The sequence below is a fragment of the Papio anubis genome, chromosome 2 (genome assembly GCF_008728515.1).
Source record: "Papio anubis isolate 15944 chromosome 2, Panubis1.0, whole genome shotgun sequence".
Lineage (NCBI taxonomy): Eukaryota > Metazoa > Chordata > Mammalia > Primates > Cercopithecidae > Papio > Papio anubis.
Window position 1 is genome coordinate 43342883 of NC_044977.1, and position 18480 is coordinate 43361362.

At 40.8% G+C, this 18480-nt stretch overlaps 1 protein-coding gene across 5 annotated transcripts in view; it reads right to left on the reverse strand.

Annotated features, from left to right (window-relative positions):
• The window catches only part of HACD2 (3-hydroxyacyl-CoA dehydratase 2), a 95983-nt gene extending 77944 nt beyond the window's left edge, over positions 1-18039 (reverse strand). For 3 of the 5 annotated variants that reach the window (XM_003894022.3, XM_017955215.3, XM_017955216.2), the window contains exons 1-3: positions 17839-18038; positions 15167-15284; positions 652-670 (exon numbers count right to left, since the gene is read on the reverse strand). In XM_003894022.3, the coding sequence (XP_003894071.1) occupies positions 652-670; positions 15167-15284; positions 17839-17993 (292 nt within the window). In that variant the 5' untranslated portion in view covers positions 17994-18038. Of the gene's footprint in view, positions 1-651; positions 671-15166; positions 15285-17838 lie in introns of those variants that run through there. The other 2 variants (XR_002520298.2, XM_021934134.2) reach the window with 2 other exon arrangements.
• Positions 18040-18480: the final 441 nt, after the last annotated feature.

The window sequence follows — 18480 nt, forward strand, 5'->3', positions numbered from 1 at the left end:
CTATGGGCTTGCTCTATGGGATCTATCAACTTTTCAACACTGGTTTTTATTCAATTAGAAGGGTCTAGCCACCCCAAACTAGATGTTATGCCTCTATTCCACAGCAAAATTTGATGACTCGCCCCTCCCCACAAAAAGAAAAAGAAAACATACTGTATTCGCTTTTAGTAAAAATCCCCTACATTTGTGTAACTCTTTATACTTAGTACTTTTCTAATCTCTCTCACATATATGTAATATTCACCTGGGAGGTAGACAAGACTCCCATTTGAAAGATAAGGAGTGAGAATGATACCATTTAAGTGATCACAGAAACGACTTTTCAACACAGCCCAGCACCAGAATTCCAGCCACATTTTCATAAACATGCTAATGTTTCTATTACCCTTACACTGAGAAGGTGGGAGACACCTCTTTTAAATTAACAGAACAAAATAGCTGTGACCTTTAATGAAGTGTTCAGTCGTAACATCTAAATAGTACCTATGATTTCAGAAACTGAAAGCCACTCTAATTTTAGCAATTCCATATATGATGACTAAATCATTTCATTTTTTCAATATTCAATAGAAATCAATCAAGCATATTATCTATGACTTTTTAAACAAGCAGAATTCACTGTACGTAGTAGGGGGGAAAATCCATACTTACCTATAGCACAATGTAAAATCTAGAGGAAAAAAGGGGAAAAAAAGAGGAGAATTAGTAAGAATCAATAGTATTAAAGTTTTATTTAGTATAAACTAATGTTTCAGTAAGAATAGAGCAGCATCTGCCAGCAGTATTAAATATGAAAAACGAACATTCCATTTTTAAACTTGGTTACAGGCTATTTAACAAAATGTAAATTCTTGCTAGTTTTGTTTGTTCATTTTTAGTTTGTGCATCTTTGAAGGATTTTCTGAGGAAGATTTACTCTTTCCACTCAGTGGTTTATCAGACACCAAGGGCTCTTTTAAAATGCACAAACTTGTAAGAGCAGTAAGTGTACAGCATCTCCATGTCCCATACGCTATAGAACAGAATGGCCATGGACTCTGGAACACAGGGTAAGAAGAGCCTTTGTTGGCCCTTCTTGCCTTGCAGGCCCTTCAATGCAGACATTCATTCTACTAAGTTCCACCCTCAGTTCCCATCTTGCCTCATTCAATGATCTCACTGCAGAGGGGCTCCGTGGTCCAATCCAATCCTGTCTCCTGGGGATCTGGGCCTACATGCCAAGCTGCCTCTGGACAGCTCCATCTGGGAGTCACAGCAGAGACTCAAACACAGCCTCAGTGGGAAGCACACACTTTTCTTCCATCACGCCTATTATGCCTCTTGATAACCAACCTCCCGGTCTTTGGGGTTCAACAGTCCTTCCTTCCCCTCATCCTCAAGTACAACCAGTTTCTAAGTCCTGCTGATGATTCTGGGGTCTGTCTGCTCCATTTTTATTTCCAGTGCCTTGAGTGAGACTGCCATCTCCACTCCATCTCAATGGCCATGAAACTGGCAAATTAGGTCCTTCTAAATCCCCTTCCAACTCATCCTTTATATAGCAGTGTTTTAACTCTGGCAGTGGTGGTGGCAAAAAAGTAATTTGAAGCCACTTCTAAAATTGATTTAATGACCAAAGCTTTTCTAGATGATATAACCTAACAGCTATTGTAGGGCATTTCAGAATTTTTACATTTCTCTAGCAGTCTTTATATTGTTTGATCCTAACAATTACCTGGCAGATAGGCAGGACAGAAAATCTCTACTTGTAGACAAGAAAACCAAGGCTCAGAGAAGCCACACAACTTGCCCAGGGCAGTAAATGATGGTCAGGACCAAGAACTTAGGTTTTATTTCCATTGTACCACATTATTTCATTGTGCATTAGTTATGAGATCTACAGAGTCAGAACTTGACAAGACTTAGCTTATCTAAAACATGCCTGAGCCTGATAAGACTCTGTGCTCAAAAACTATTTCACTCAATTTTGGGGGGAGGGAAGTGGGGAGATTGGATTAAAAAACCAAACCAAGCTGCACAATGTTACTGGTAACTGACACGAGAACAAAATAACTACCACATTGCAAATCTTACAATCTTTTTCAACAGAAAACACTGTTAAGTAAATACTAAAGTGTAAATATGATAAGCTACACCTCCTGCTGCAAAGTTGAGGAAAACTAAAAGATCTAGATCAAAATGAGGAATGAAAAACATTCTTTGAAACAAGAAGACAGATGACAGTGCCTAGACAGAAAACCTGCTCTTTTTTTTTGGACACAGGACCTTGTTCTGCCACCCAGGCAGAGTGCAGTGGTGCACTTACAGCTCCCTGCAACCTCAACTTCCTTGGACTCAAGCAATCCTCCCACCTCAGCCTCCTGAGAAGCTGGGACTACAGGCAATTGCCACCACGCCTGGCTAATTTTTGTATTTTTTGTATAGACAGGCTTTTGCCATGTTGCCCAGGGTGGTCTTGAACTCCTGGGCTCAAGTGATCCACCAGCCATGGCCTCCCAAAGTGCTGGGATTACAGGCATGAGCCACCGCACCCGGCCCAGAAAACCTAGTCTATCCATGTATGCAGCAAGATGCCCAGACTGGCCGGGCATGATGGCTCACGCCTACAATCTCAGCACTTTGGTAGGCCGAGGGGGGCGGATGACCTGAGGTCAGGAGTTTGAGACCAGCCTGGCCAACATGGTGAAACCCTATGTTTACTAAAAATACAAAAAATCAGCTGGGCATAGTGGCACATGCCTGCAGTCTCAGCTATTCGGGAGGCTGAGGCAGGAGAATCGCTTGAACCCAGGAGACAGAGGTTGCAGGGAGCTGAGATCGCGCCACTGCACTCCAGCATGGGCGACAGAGCAAGATTCTGTCTCAAAAAAAAAAAAGACATCCAGGCTGCTGATTAGCAACAGGACACTGCAGGAGAGGACACACAGCAATGAATGGCTAGCATGTCTTCTTTGCATGACAGAGCAGTAGTAGGTCTCAGTCCTCAGATGCACTCTCCCCTTTTTAATCACATATATTTTTATAACACCTCCTCTACCATTCTGAAAAAAAATTCATAGATAAAATGACCTACCTATACAAAATTTTCAAAAGCAAATAAATACAATGTCCCAATTGATATGCAAAGAAGAAATAAAAAGTAATTTATTTTTCAAAATATGTATTTCAACTTGTAAATGGGGACATAATGATGCAGTCAGATGTACATAGTAAGTTATAATAAAAAAGTCTGGATTTAAAAATAAGAGTAACAGAAACCACTGTGGGCAAGTATAGGAAAATAAAAGGGCAGAGGTAGAGGTACAGACTCATACTTGGAAAAAAGAGTATTAAGATAACAATAGAAATAAAGAAGTAACCTTATACAAAGTTGGAATAATATGCTAAAGTAAGTAAAAGTCAAAGTAGAGAAATTGAAGGAGTACAATACTATTTCAAATCAGCTAGGTCTTATTTATTTATAAAGTGTCAAAATAATCTAAATAATCTCCTAGGTTATGTCATGGGATAGGGTCGGAAGAGAGTATCACAGAAAATCCATCCTTCTGCCTTGAAATCCTATTGAGACATATAATCAGTGTACAATCTGTAAAAAGATCTTGAAAATATATTCTTTAAATGGTGCAATAAGGAACAGAAGAGGAATTAGATGTAAAAAAACTGTAATGCAAGAGGCAATAAAGCCGTTGTGTAACAGAGGATACTTTTAGGACAAAACAGAAGACAAGCTATCCCAAAATAAAATTTACATTTCACAACCTAGATTTCATACCATTACACACACACACAGGCAATAATATGAAATATTAGTCTATATTAAAGAAATCCAATGAAATCCCTGCATTTCATGTGTCTCCAATAATTTAATAATTGAAATCTAAACAGGAATCTCAAAACTGATTTTCAATGATTTTCACTACTGCGCTGAAATCCTTTTCAACTAAATATGCAAACTAGAAATGCTGTAATGCTTACAGAACAGAATGTGCAGAGAGAATAAATTACTTAATTATTTTGAGACAATACCTTCATTTCACTTAAGCTTCTTGCTTCATACCAATGATGGTGGTAGGGCAGCATTCTTAAGGCGATCCCCCACAATTACTGTTCCTTGGCTATTCAATCAAACACTAATCTAGGTACTGCAGTGTAGGGACTTTGCAAGCATAATTAAAGTTTCAAGTCAAGTGATTTGAAGATAGAGATATTATGTGGGTGGACCCGACCAACCAGATGAGCCCTTTAAAAGCACTTTCCTCTGGCTGGTGGCAGAAGGGGAAGTCAAAGATATTCAAAGAACAAGAGGGATTCAGCAGGCCAATCTGGCTTTGAAGCTGCAGGGGGGTCATGTACAAGGCCTGGAGAGCAGCCTCTAGGAGTAAGGAGTGACCGCCTGCTGACAGCTAGCAAGGAAATGCAGACCTCACACCTACAACTAGATTCAGCCAATAACCTGGATGAGCTTGAATGCAGATTCTTCCCCTGGAACCTCCAGATAAGAAATCATCCAGCCTGCCTGACACCTTGATTTCAGTCTTATGAGACCCCCGAGCAAAGAACCCAGTCAAGCCCAGCTTCTGACTTAGAGAACCGTGAGCTAATCGATGAGTGTTGTTTTCAGCCGCTAGGTTTGTGGTATTTTTGTTATGCAGCAACAAAAAACTAAGACCACAACCTTCTTCTAACTTAATAAGCTTTTTAGTTTCTCCTGAAGATCTTTCAGTATTAATACGTACTAAAAAGTTGTCCATTTATATTTGTAGAGGGGTTGGCCTGGGGAGATATGCGGAAGCCAAGGAGGATGCAGAACAAATCTTCTTGAAGTTGGACTGTCTCACATACCGTAGGACATCTAGCCAGTAGTATCTCCAGTCATTGTGGCAATTGAAATACCCTCACAATTTTCCAAAATGCACCCTGAAGTGGTGAAGTGAAGTGCTGGCACTGCTTTGTTGAGGTCCACTAAGAATCACTGGACAAGAATAAGCACATTTCATCAAAAAAAATTTTAAGATGACTTGCCATATTCAAAATCTTCCTTGAAAATACATGTTGGACCAGGCACAGTGGCTCATGCCTGTAATCTCAACACTTTGGGAGGCCAAAGCAGGAGGATCACTTGAGGTCAGGAGTTCAAGACCAGCCTGTGCAACATAGTGAGACCCCATCTCTACAAAAAATATTTAAAACTAGCTGTGCATGGTGGCATGTGCCTGTAGTCCTAGCTATTTGGAAGGCTGAGGCAGGAGGATCACTTGAGCCCAAGAGGTTGAGGCTGCAATGAGCTACAATCATGCCACTACACTCCATCCTGGGCAACAGAGCAAGACCCTGTCTCAAAAAAAGAGAAGAAAACATGCACCATAAACTCCTCTCTCCTCTTGCGTCCTTTCCATTTCCATTGGCAATAAACTGATTTTAGTTTTAAAATTTAACCTCAATGTCAAAATGCCATTTGCACAATAGGTTACTTGGAAACATCTTTTCAAAGTTTCTAAAATTTGAACTAGGGGAATTATTTTTGTAGGTTACCAACCATTCTGTTCAATTTCATTTTTAATCCAAGGTAAAACAATAACAACAAAGCCCCAAAAAGTTTAACAAATCTCAAAAGGAATAGAAACCCAAGCAGCTTTCAAGACCTCAGCTGCAGCCCACAGACTTAATGTGATCCAGCTATAGTGATTCCCCATCTCTGTCTTTCAATTCAAAATTCAAAATTCTTGGGAGGAAAAAAAAAACCTGACTAGCCCACTTTGGGTCAGTTATGCACTCCTGGATCAGCCAGCTATGGCCTAAGATGCAGAGTCAGGGAATAGAGATGTAGCTGCTAAGGGTCCAGCCTTGAGAACCAGACAAATTCCAGAGAGGGCACGCTGAGCTGGGCAGCTCCACAGACATGTCCACTACACTCGTTTTATTTACTGTGCAGAAGTCCATAACCAATCTGAGTTACATTTACCCGTATTTGATTTGTTTTAGGAATTATCGTATTCTACACATACATGATTCCATTCTTGCTTAAAACTTACCAATAATAATAATATATAGTCTTCAAGGATAGACACCAAAATGTTAACAGTGATTATCTTTAGATTATGACTGCTATGCATTTTCTTCTGCATCTGAGTTTTTTCTACAATGAATATATAGTACTTATTACTGGCAGAAAACACCTTTCCCCTCTCTTCTGGTTTCTATGAGGATGGATTTCCACCACATAGTACTGGTCTCCTTTAATTACTTTACCTCTGGAAAGGATGACTCATTTGAGGGTAAATTTGGGAGGAATAAATGGGGTGTGCTCAATTCAGCTCCACCTGAGAGGTTCCATAGAGAACTTAAGTTCTCATCGTTTCTTCTAAGACAGCCTGTCTGCTGCTGCTCAGGACAGGGTGAGTGGTGAGTCTAACTGTCGAGTTCAGTTAGCAAACCCATTTGACTGGCACACTAAAGCATGTCCTCAGCCTTATCACTAATAAAGGTGATTTTTAGGATCCTTATGTAACTCCTTTGAGTTATTGCTCAATGTTTAGAACATAAACAAGCAAAGGGGTGTTGGTTATTCATTGGGCTCCCTCAGACTCCAAACATGTTTTCAAAATCCTTTTACATCCAATTTTTAAGGAGGAAATAGGTAAAAAGGTTCCTCAATTACCAGTATTTTTCCTTTGTCACTTAATTTCACTTTTCTTGCTATCTCCAGCCCTATAATTTACTAATTCATTATGTGCTTAATTTTCATATTCTGATAGTGAAATGTTGAAGTCTCACAGAACTTAAAAGTGGGGAAAAATGGGCCGGGCGCGGTGGCTCAAGCCTGTAATCCCAGCACTTTGGGAGGCCGAGGCGGGTGGATCACGAGGTCAGGAGATCGAGACCATCCTGGCTAACATGGTGAAACCCCGTCTCTACTAAAAATACAAAAAACTAGCCGGGCGTGGTGGCGGGCGCCTGTAGTCCCAGCTACTCGGAGGCTGAGGCAGGAGAATGGCGTGAATCTGGGAGGCGGAGCTTGCAGTGAGCCGAGATCGCGCCACTGCACCCCAGCCTGGGTGACACAGCACGAGACTCCGTCTCAAAAAAAAAAAAAAAAAAAAAAAAAAAAGTGGGGAAAAATGTAAGGTCATCTAATCCAGTGTATTCACTGCACATAATGAATTGAGGGTGAGAGAGGTTAAGATCAAGGTCACAGGGCTAATTAATGGCAAAACCAAGTCTTCATATCCAAATTTCTTGTCTCTAGTGTTTTTACATATACTGTGACATCTCTTAAGAACAATTCTATTTGTTAACTTCTATAGCATTTCTGCCGGCTTTTTACATATTTTGTTTCTCTGTTCAGATAATCATTCATTCATCATATGATTTCACCAACATGTGTCTCCCATGTTCTTGCTACTGACAAATTGTGAACTAAGGTTCTTTTCAGCTTCTGCTCTGAAATCAACTTTATCTCATGCTGTAACTGGGTAGTCCTGCTTTTCTTGACACTCGGTCATGGCAAGCTGGTTTGTCCCTTAGTAAACTTAAAAGTCAGCCTCATAAGCAACAGATTGTTAAGACTTTAGTTTTTAACCAGTAACCATCATTTCATCTTTTTATGTTGATAAATTTAATCAGTCCATGTGCATAAACATAAAAAATGATGCATTTTTGCTATACTCTATTATGCTATAGGTTTATTATTATTCTCCTGTCATTAAAAAAATTAACAGGATTTGTAGATGTAAAACTCTATTTCTCTTTAAATCGAAAAATAAACTAAGCTACCTATTGTTTTCCTTTATCAAAAAACTTTAAAATCTTACTTTCCTCATTCATCTTGTTTTCAATTACATATAATATAGAATTTTATTTTTAAAAATTATATGTTTCATGTAAGTGATAAATACATACTGAAGTATATTAAAAGTGGTAATCTTTTACTCCCCTCCTTGCCCCAAAATACCACGCCCCTCCAGAGGTAAGCTCTAAGTAACAGTTTGATATATACTCTTCCATGCCTTTTTCAGTATCTGTAATTATGCTTTTATCCCCTATTGATTTTCCTAATTTGAAAACATCAGCATATAACTATTCTCGTTATTATCGATTTAAAAATTTATAAACTCTGGAGTGATACAAAATTTACGTTGTTATGTTTGTCCTCCTTACCACTTGATTCTATCCTGGTAAAATCTGAAATATCTTATGGGATTCCACGTGATCACACTGCAATCTGTACTGTGGTCTAAAGGCTTATGCTGTGCAGTGGCCACTAGCCATATGTGCCTATTTAAACTTAAATAAAGAGTAAAGAATTTTCATTTTTATTTTTTTGTAAAACAGGGTCTTTCTCTGTCCCCTAGACTGGAGTGCAGTAGAGTGACCGTAACTTACTTCAGCCTGAAACTCCCGGGCTCAAGCGATTCTCCTGTCTTAGCCTCCCGAGTAGCTAGGACTAATGTGCGCCACTGTATCTGGCTAATTTTTGAAATTTTTTGCAGAGATGAGGTCTTGCTATATTGCCCAAGCTGGTCTTGAACTCCTGGCCTGAAGCGATTCTCCCACCTTGGCCTTCCAAAGTGCTGGGATTACAGGTGTCAGCCACCACTCCCGACCAAAAGTAAATAAAATTTAAAACTCAGTTCCTCAGACCCACTAGCCACATTTTAAGTGACTAGTGGCTACTGTTTTGAACAGCGTTCCAACATTATCACTGCAGAAAGTCCTATTGGACAGTGCTAGTTTGAAAACTTGGTTAATTTTATTTATTTATATAACAGTTATTCTTTGATAACAGCTAACTACTCTGATTAAAGTTAAATACTCTTTGATAAGGTGCTTACAAAGTTCCATTAGTTTTTCTAAGTGTTTTCAAAACGTTTCCAACTGTAGGAAATTGCATGGTCTGTTATCCAGGAACCTAACGTTTCCTACTAGCTTCACGGGGATTATTTCTTCTTTCAGGTTTAAGGTCCCAAGTTGTTTTTAACTATTATATTTTAAAATCTGCTCTTTTATGCTGGAAATTGTTTAAGGAAGGGAAGAAATTTTTTTGTTGTGGAACACCATAAACTCTCACTAACCATAGTGAGGTGGCCTTTCAGTTCAGCAAAGTTTTCTGTAACTTTTCTCCCTGATTATTTATAAGCTGTATATTCCAACCTTTTCTACTTCTTCTGGTAGTCTTACTTTTTGAAAGCTTATACACCCTTATCAGGTTTTCTAGATACACTGGTTCTATACATATTGTTTTTCTGTTACAATGTTTTGTAACGTTTCTTTTACATGGTGAACTGTGAAAATTTCCCTATGACTTCTGTTCTGCAATTGATTTTATATGAGAATGCGATTGGAAACTCCTGCCTTTTTTGAATCTTCAGTATCACCTATTTCTTGCACTGTGGCTCCTTCCTGCCCTACATTGCCACCACTGATATTTTTAGTTGTTGTTTTTTTTTTTAATTTCAGCACACTCCTTTCTACAGATGTTAGCTATTGCACCTCTTGAATACCACATCAATTTGCTTCTATTTGCTTGAGTCACCAAGCAGTGAGTTCTGTGTGGGTGGGTTCCTGTTTCCTTCCGGCTCCCTATTCCCTTCTAATGTTGTGACACTTATTAATTTTAATCAAGTTAGCGTTTTCCTCTGGTTTTCACACTGTTTGAGAAGTTGGTTTTTCTGGGATTTGTTGTCATTCCTATTTGTGTTAGATATCTCCACTATGACTTGCTCTTGCTAGCTTTTCAAAAGCCTCTTTTAGAGATGTGTCTCCTCAAAATGGGTCCAGAATAAAAGAAGCCTAACATATGCATGTAGCTTGCTTTTTAGAAGTTCCTTTTTGAGATTATTATTGGGAAATCAGAATGTTTCCACAAGAAGGAAAAATATAACAGACAATGGTTATGTCCTCAAACCAGTTTACAAAAGCAGTCTGAAGCGCTATACCTCCATGGCAAAAATCAGTTAGTGTTTGAGCCATAAAGAAAGAAAAACTGGCAGGGAGATAAGAAGGGATCTTTCTTCTTAAGGACACTGCAAGTTCCTAAGACTTTGATATATTTTAGAGAAATACCCCAAATCAGTTTCCTATTCATTAAAGGATCTGAAGAGCATTGTGAGGTGAGGTCTGAAGAGTGAGACCGGAACACACAGATGGGGCTCAGAAAGTGGTGGTGGGGTTAGAAGACTAACAAAAGCTGTCTGCTGTCTCTCACCACTTTTCCAGACCCTGTCCTAGATCAATTCAACACGATCAGAAATGAGATTGGGTTGTTTATTCATTTTTGTAGATAAGGGATTTTAAGTAGAAGAAAGATCTGTAAGAGAATGGGAAGGAAAGGGAGTTCCTGTGGTCCATCAGGCAGTCCCAGATGCACAATAGTAGGTAAATGACATATACAGCAATGTAAATACGTTGAAGATAGTCTGTATCAATCTCAACAGTTAACCTCTTTGCAGAGCAATCTTTAACCCATTTGAAATCTCACTGTCAATCGCAGAGGTATATCCAATCATGAGTATTTGAAAGTGTCTTTGCTATAATTACAGTCTTATGTTAACCAAAGATATTGAGAAACCCAAATACTCTCAGACACAATTTTAAACTGCCATAACTGCATCAATCTACTAATTTTTAATCTAACTATACTTGACAAATACGCAAAGATAACATCTGCCTTATCAATGACTATCACGGACTCCAAAAAATGAATAAAGTAGAAAACATCCACAGCTCATTACAGAGGAACTCGTTTTTTAAAAACTGACATATACTTCACATGCCACAAAATTCACAATTTTAAACTGTACAATCCAGTGGTTTTTAATATGTTCACAGAGTTGTGCACCCACCACCACTATTTCAAGAACAATATCATCACCTTAACAGGAAATCCTGTACCATTAGCAGTCACTCCCCATTCTCTCTTCCCACATCCCCTAATAATTCCTCTACTTTCTGTCGCTATGGATTTGCCTTTCTGGATATTTCATATAAATGATATCATACTATTTGTGACTTTTTGTATCTGCCTCCTTTCACATGCCTTTTTTTCAAGATTTATCCAGGCATAACATATATCAGTAATTCATTTGCTTTTATTAATTTTATGAATGTTTATATCCATAGATCCCATTTTATCCATGAGTAGCATTTTATTTATATATACTGTTTTTTTTGGAAATGGGGTCTTGCTCTGTTACCCAGGCTGGAGTGCAGTGGCACGATCATGGCTCACTGTAGCCTTGAACTCCTGGGCACAAGTGATCCTCCGGCCTCAGTCTCCTGATTAGCTGGGACTACAGGCATATGCTACCATGCCTGGCTAATTTTTAAATTTTTTGTAGAGATGGGGTCTCGCTATGTTTCTCAGGTTGGTCTTGAATTCCTGGCCTCAAGCAGTCCCCCCATGTCAGCCTCCCAAAGTGCTGGGATTACAGGTGTGAGCCACGGCACTCAGCCAGGCTTCCTTTTGTACCTCACTACTACATGCTCCTTTGTACTTGCTTGGTAAATGTTTTTATGGCTTTTAAAAAGCAAAGTGTTATTATTTTCCTAAGAAGATTTGAAATTGGAGAACAAGTAATTTCGATTTCCTTTTTAAGTAAACTCCCACAGAACCTAATAAAGAATAACATTTAGCATAAAGAGATATAAATGAGTAGCTGCCTTCCCTGGATTCATTTTCTCCTCCTGTAAACAGGATATACTGTCAACACTAATAATTCCCATCGGGATAACTTATGTGTAATTAAACAATATCATACACATCTAATTATTACACAGCATAGATGGGGTAGGCAATGAAAAGCTCCTCAACCACAGAAACTGTTGTTTCAGCAAGCCTGCTCTAACGCGCAGTCCAAGGGATTACTTCCATCACTGACCTTTGCAATGTTAATTGCCTGCATGTTCCTGGGAGTCGTCACTTCCTTATGCAGACTTTTTCCCAAAATCAAATCCAGGATTTGTCACTTAATTGGTTCTTAGCGGGGATAACAGAGATAAAACCAAAAATCCAAGATATTTTCCTAAATCCCTATTAAAAATTCTATAAGGATAAACAGGCTAATCCTTCAAAGTCTAAGACTTGGTTCCTGAGTGGATTTTAAAGTATGACACTGTTTAATGTCCCTACCTTCCATAAGATATACTTAAATTTTAAACATTATACTTCTAACATTACCAAGTGTTTTTTTTTTGCTGGTTTTTTTTTTTTTTTGAGACAAGGTCTCACTCTGTCATCCAGGCTGGACTGTAGTGATGCAATCATAGTTCGCTGCAGCCTCAAACTCCTGGGCTCAAGCTCAAGCCTCCCATTTCAGCCTCCCAAGTAGCTGGGACTACAGGTACCCACCACCCAGCCCAGCTAAAAAAAAAAAAAATTTTTTTTTGTAGAGACGAGGTCTTGCTATGTTGCCCAAGTTGGTCTCGAACTCTTGCCCTCAAGCGATCCTGCTGCCTTGGCCTCCCAAAGCTCTGGGATTGCTGGGATGATAAGGATAAGCCACTGTGCTCAGCCCTAATATTATGATGTCTTAAAGAGATAGAAACCCCTTTAAATTATTGAAGTATTCCAATTGGGGACAACCCCCTACTATATCAAGTACTGGGAGTCTGATGGTCTTGACTCCAAATTTGCTTCTCTGTAGCTTGAGGGAACTATACTGGCCAAGGCTCTGAGATAGAAAGTACTACTTATTTACTAGTGTCCCCTTCCAAAAAAAGTTCAAGCCTCTAAGTTTAAAAAATGGTTCACATTAGGATTTGTTAAAATTTCCTCAGACTCAAATGGTTAGGGTAGTAAGGGACTTTAGAAATCTACTTTAACCTAATTATTTTACAAATGAAAAGGAGGTAGATAAGAGAGAAAAGACTCGCCCAAATCTCTAGAGTCAGTTGGGAAAACTATTATACTTAAAATAAAAAAGGTACTCAGGCTTCCAGCTGGAAGCGCATTTCATCATACCACCTACTTAAAATGTCTAAGTATGGACACTATTGAAATTCCTCTGTGTTGCAGTGAGCCGAGATCCCACCACTGCACTCCTGCCTGGGCAACAGAGTAAGGCCCTGTCTCAAAGGAAAAAAAAAAAAAAAAGAAAAGAAAAGAAAAGAAAAGAAAGAAAGAAAAAAAGAAACTCCTCTGCCTTCTAAGAGAAAAAAACAAAAGCAAAATGGATAACTTTCTGATTTAGAAAGTGAGAGTGGATCCCACCTGGGTGACACAGCCAAACCTCATCTCTACCAAAAATATACAAATGAGCCAGGCACAGTGGTGCATGCCTGTGGTCCCAGCTACTTGGGAGGATAAGGTGGGAGGATGGCTGGGGCCTGGGAAGTCGAGGCTGCAGTTAGCAGTGATCACACCACTGCACTTCAGCCTGGGTGACAGAGTGACCCTCTCTCAAAAAAATAAATAAATAAAGTGAGAGTGGGCTGGGTGCAGTGGTTCACGCCTGTAATCCCAGTGCTTTGAGAGGCTGAGATGGGAAGACTGCTTGAGCTGAGGAGTTTGAAACCAGCTTGGACAACACAGGGAGACTCTGTCTCCACGAAGTTTTAAAAATTAGCCATGTATGGTGGTGTACGCCTGTGGGCCCAGCTACTCTGGAAGCTGAGGTGGGAGGACTGCTTGATCCCAGGAGTTCAAGGCTGCAGTGAGCCATGGCCATGATTGCACCACTGCACTCCAGCCTGGGCGACAGAGCAAGACCCTGTCTCAAGAAAATAAAAAAGAGTGAGAATGAAAGGTAGAGGTATCACATTTCATTTCATGAGATAAACGATTTTTTCTTTTTTTCTTTTTTCTTTTTTTTTTTTGAGACAGAGTCTGGTTCTGTCGCCCAGTCTGGAGTACAAGTGGCGTGATCTCGGCTCACTGCAACCTCTGCCTCCCGGTTCAAAGCGATTCTCCTGCCTCAGAATCCCCAGTAGCTGGGACTACATGCGTGTGCCACCATACCCTGCTAAGTTTTGTATTTTTAGTAGAGACGGGTTTTCGCTATGTTAGCCAGGATGGTCTCAATCTCCTGACCTCGTTATCCGCCTGCCTCGGCCTCCCAAAGTGCTGGGATTACAGGCGTGAGCCACCATGCCCAGCGAGATAAACGACTTTTTCTTAAGTATCATTCGATAGTTCAGGTTTTAAAAGTTGCCAGTAAAGTATAAATGTCAAGATGGTCTTGCCTGGAGGCTAAGCAAAATGAACCAGATCTTCCCCGCAATCTGAAGGTTTTTCACCATAATGAACTACTGCGGCTATTGATAGCCCAAAGCTATCCCCATTCCTCTTTTCCATAAACAAAGTCTATAGTCCCTCAGACAGAAGAATGGGCATATGTCCTAAGATTGGCTAATCAAGCACCTCACATCACTGGCACAGTCTAAGTAGGGCCAACCAGAATCCTCCCTGGGAACTATGTGACACAAATGCTGAGAAAAATAAACACCCTCCCTGTTTCCCACCATGTGGAGAGCCCAAGACCAACATTCAAAGAGAAACAGACAAGCAGAGATGAGAGAAAGCAAGAGAATCTGGCAGCGTCAACTCCTTGGTTCTCATTCCTGAGCTAGTTTCTTTGTAAATTAATCCTGTATCTGTATCAACTACAGAGGCCAGAAAATTCCTTTTTTGCTTAAAATAGTTTGAATTGGTTTTTGTCCCTTGCAATTCCAAAATGCTAATCTATACTTACCCCAAGAGAGAGGGCTGGATATACATTGCCCTTAATGCAGGGAAATCAATACATTTTTGTTAAATTTTTAAAATTTGGATGCCTTTAGACAGGCTCTCTATTATGTCTTCTATCTATCACTCCCAATATCCTACACCCACCAACTTCACTATTTCTATTACATAAACCCTGAAAGCATCTGATTTTGCCAGTGCTTCCTCAGGATGTCCCTAGAATTTTTTAAAATCCTAATACAAGCTTGTTTCAGTTGATTTTCCAAAGTCGAATATAAAATATATTCAAGGTAATATAAGTTAAATGAGATTTTACCCAATCTAGAACATCAAAAAGCCTAGGTATCAACACTTTAGTACGTGAGGAGGCAAAATTTCAAAATTTAACACGAATCCAATGGAGGTATGCTACTTCAATATAATTTAGTTGCATGTTTCTCTTTATACCAATGGAAATCAATAACAACAATAAATCTCAGGACCTACCTCCAATAAGGCTCCAGTTTGAAAGAATTTCAAAGGCTTTTCAATTGAATAATAAAGGCTATGGTAGCTACCCTTAGCCAGGTATGCTCGGACCAGACCAACCGCTATAACCAGCCACCTAGTAAAAGAGAAAAGAGCAATCAGGAAAAAATAAAAATAAAAAAAGTAGGATTTAGGTTAATAAACAGCTGTGGCAATAAAAGATATTGCTAAAGGTGACCTCAAGCATCAGTAATCTGGATTTATGGATGATAGCTCTCAAATGCCAAGCTGTAATGCACTGAAATGTTGCAACACCAACAGCACCTTACCAAGAGGGCTCAGTGAAAGCATAGTGGCACCTCACCCATCTGGAGCTCATTTTTTTTGGCAACTTTGCTATTGAGAACAAGGCCAAAAGGAAAGGAATAAGCTAAAATGGTCCTTGTGCTACTAAATTAGGTGCCAAGAAAATCTAAGACGAGAAAAAAATAGTTAAAGGAAAATTTTAAACAGCCTGTGCAATTAAAGGGTTTTTAATAATTATAGGGTAGAAAGAAGATCCTTTAAACTATTTTTATAATTGTCTCACTGGAACAATTACCCATACCTTAAAATCTATCCTTTTAAAATTAAGAATAAAGGGCTCTTGTTAAAAAAAAAAAAAAAAGTTTTTTAGCCAAATTTCCCCAAATCAACTCAGAAATGAAAGCCAGATCAATACAAATCATAAAACAGGAAAGCACTTAAGCATACAGCCATGAATGTTATATTTTTGTTCCACTGTCCTTCTCAAAAATAAACATAATGTTTTGTTAAGTTCCATAATAAAACAAATGGACCTTTTTATTAAGGTATGTCTCCTGGAAGGATTTAGATCAATGTATAGTATCAACTAGGCAATGGGGTGTGTGTGGTCTATGCTATTTCCAAAAACTATCATATAAGGACATCAAATAAGAGTTTGTAAAAGAAGAAATTATTTAATGGTGTAACTGGTATAACCATTAACAGCCTTTTAAAAAAAAAAAAGCTTACTTTGCTCTCACAATCCCAATTTATCTTCCTGGTTTAAGACACCACTCCTTACCCTCCACCCCATTCTCTATGTTCATTGCTCAGGAATAGACTTCTTTCTTCTTACCAATGTACCTTAAAATCCCTCTCCAGTCCAATGCCCTCACCAGCCCTTGCTAAGACAACAAGAATTACATATATAAATATTAATACACACAGAGAGATTCCTGGATGTTCTTTTAAAAATCAATCTATGTGACCACTGATGTGATATAAAGCTTGTATCTGTACTAGTTCTTCATTGACCTGTGAGTCAAGAGAAATGATTTCCAGATCCTGAACTTCTACTAACAAGTTCTATGATCTCATGCAAGTCACAACTTCTCTGAGCCTAGGTTTCAACACTTACCATTTCTAATACTAGCAATACATGTATGATCCTCCCACGATGTATTTTCTTTTTTTTTGAAAAAAAAAGCAAGGTGCTGAATTGTAAAAATAATAATATATTGGCATTTGTCTTATTTTAAAAAGGGGTAGGGGGATGTATAAACATATTTGCTTGCATCAGCATCTTAAGGATATACAAAATTAACTGCCTCGAGGGAGGGGATCTGGGTAGAAGGGAAAGGTGGGAGGAAAGATTTTCACTGTATTCCCTTATGTTTTTCATTTTGAACCCTGCCAATGTATCACCTACTTTAAAACTAAATAAAAATGGATATTCACTATACAATTCTTTCAACTCTTCTGTATGTTTGAAATTTTTCATAAAATGTTAGGACTTCTTTAAAAATTACAAATGAAGATAACTTAAAAAATATATAACAAATTGTCTGATCCTGTGATCCTCCTCACCAAAATGACGAGATAAAGAATTGCAGAGCTGAAGGAACCTTCATCACCCAGCCCAACCCTTCAGTTTTACAGATGAAAACACGGAGGCTAGAGAAATAAGATGATTTATCCAAAGTCACACAGCTAGTTAGTGGCAGAGCTTGAACTAAAAACCCGCCGGGATAAGGGATGGACTAAAATGAGGGAGACAGAAGATGGGTAAAACCGTTTCGAGGGTCTATTCTCCCCCTCCCCAGTAACTCTGCCTTCTACTCCCCAGCTTCTTCTCCACCCCAACCCATCCTGAAAGTCTGAACTCATCTAAAACTCAGCTCTGCTTATGTCGCTGGCCAAAAACTTTGAACTCTTTCCCAATACCTTTCGGATTAAAGCGCAGTCCAGATTTTGAAAACAGCCGCCCAAATGAATGGTCACCCTGCAGCCACAGCTCCTCCACTCCCTAGGCTGGCGCCGTTCACCATCCGAGCCTGGTCGCCCGGGATGGGCTCCGCGAGGCAGGTCATCCGGCCGCCGCCCCGGGCCCCGCACCTGTGGCCAGCCCCACCTTTTCTCCCGCGGCCCTCGCGAGCCAGCGCCCGGCAGCCGTCCCCGCGCCCCAGTGCCTGGGAACTTGGCTCGACCCCCAGCGCAGGAGGGAGCTCGCGGGCAGCCACCGGGGCCGATTCAGCGCTCGGCCGCCCTCAGCGACCAGGTGCCGGGTCCCGGGCACCGCCCGCCCGGGATGCACTGCCTGCGGCGGGCCGCGCCGCTGGCCGCAGCGCTCCCTCCCCGGCCGCGTTGGCTCCCCGCCTCCCCGCCTCCCCGAGCCCCAGACTCACCCGGCTGTCATCACCACATTGTAGATAACCAGGTACGCCGTGGCCAGGGGCCCCGGGCCCTTCTTCTTCCGCGTGCCGCTGGCGTCCCCGGCCCCGGCCCTGCCACCGCCGCCCCCATTCCCCTTCGCCGCTGCAATCGCCGCCGCTGCCGCCATGTCAAGTGCCCGAAGCCCGCTCTCGCAGCGCGAGCGGCTCTGGCCGGACTGTACGAGGCGAGGGGGCGGAGGGAGGGACGAGGGGGAGGCGGGGCCGGGGCCGCGGGGCGGAGCCGGGACAGGTCCACGGCAGCCGCCATCTTGGCTGAGGGCAAAGACGCTCCTGGCGCTTCCGTCCCTCGGCTTGCCTCAATTGCCACTGCCATTTTGGATCAGGGTAATTCCCGCCTCTTGCGCGCTCCCGGTTACAACCTCGGCGCCATCTTGGATTAGTTCAATGTGGCCACCCTCGCCAGGCCTGCTGCCTCTGCCAGCTGGATGTTGCGTCGTCTCTCGCTATTCGCCCTCCTGTAATCACCGCCTCCATGTTGAATCAAAACAATTGTGCTTTCGTTCTCCCTTCTTCAATGGCCCTCCCTTCACACCTAAACACTATCGCTCCGGTATCCTGCCATTTTGAATCAGGGCGGTTGACGGTGGATTCACT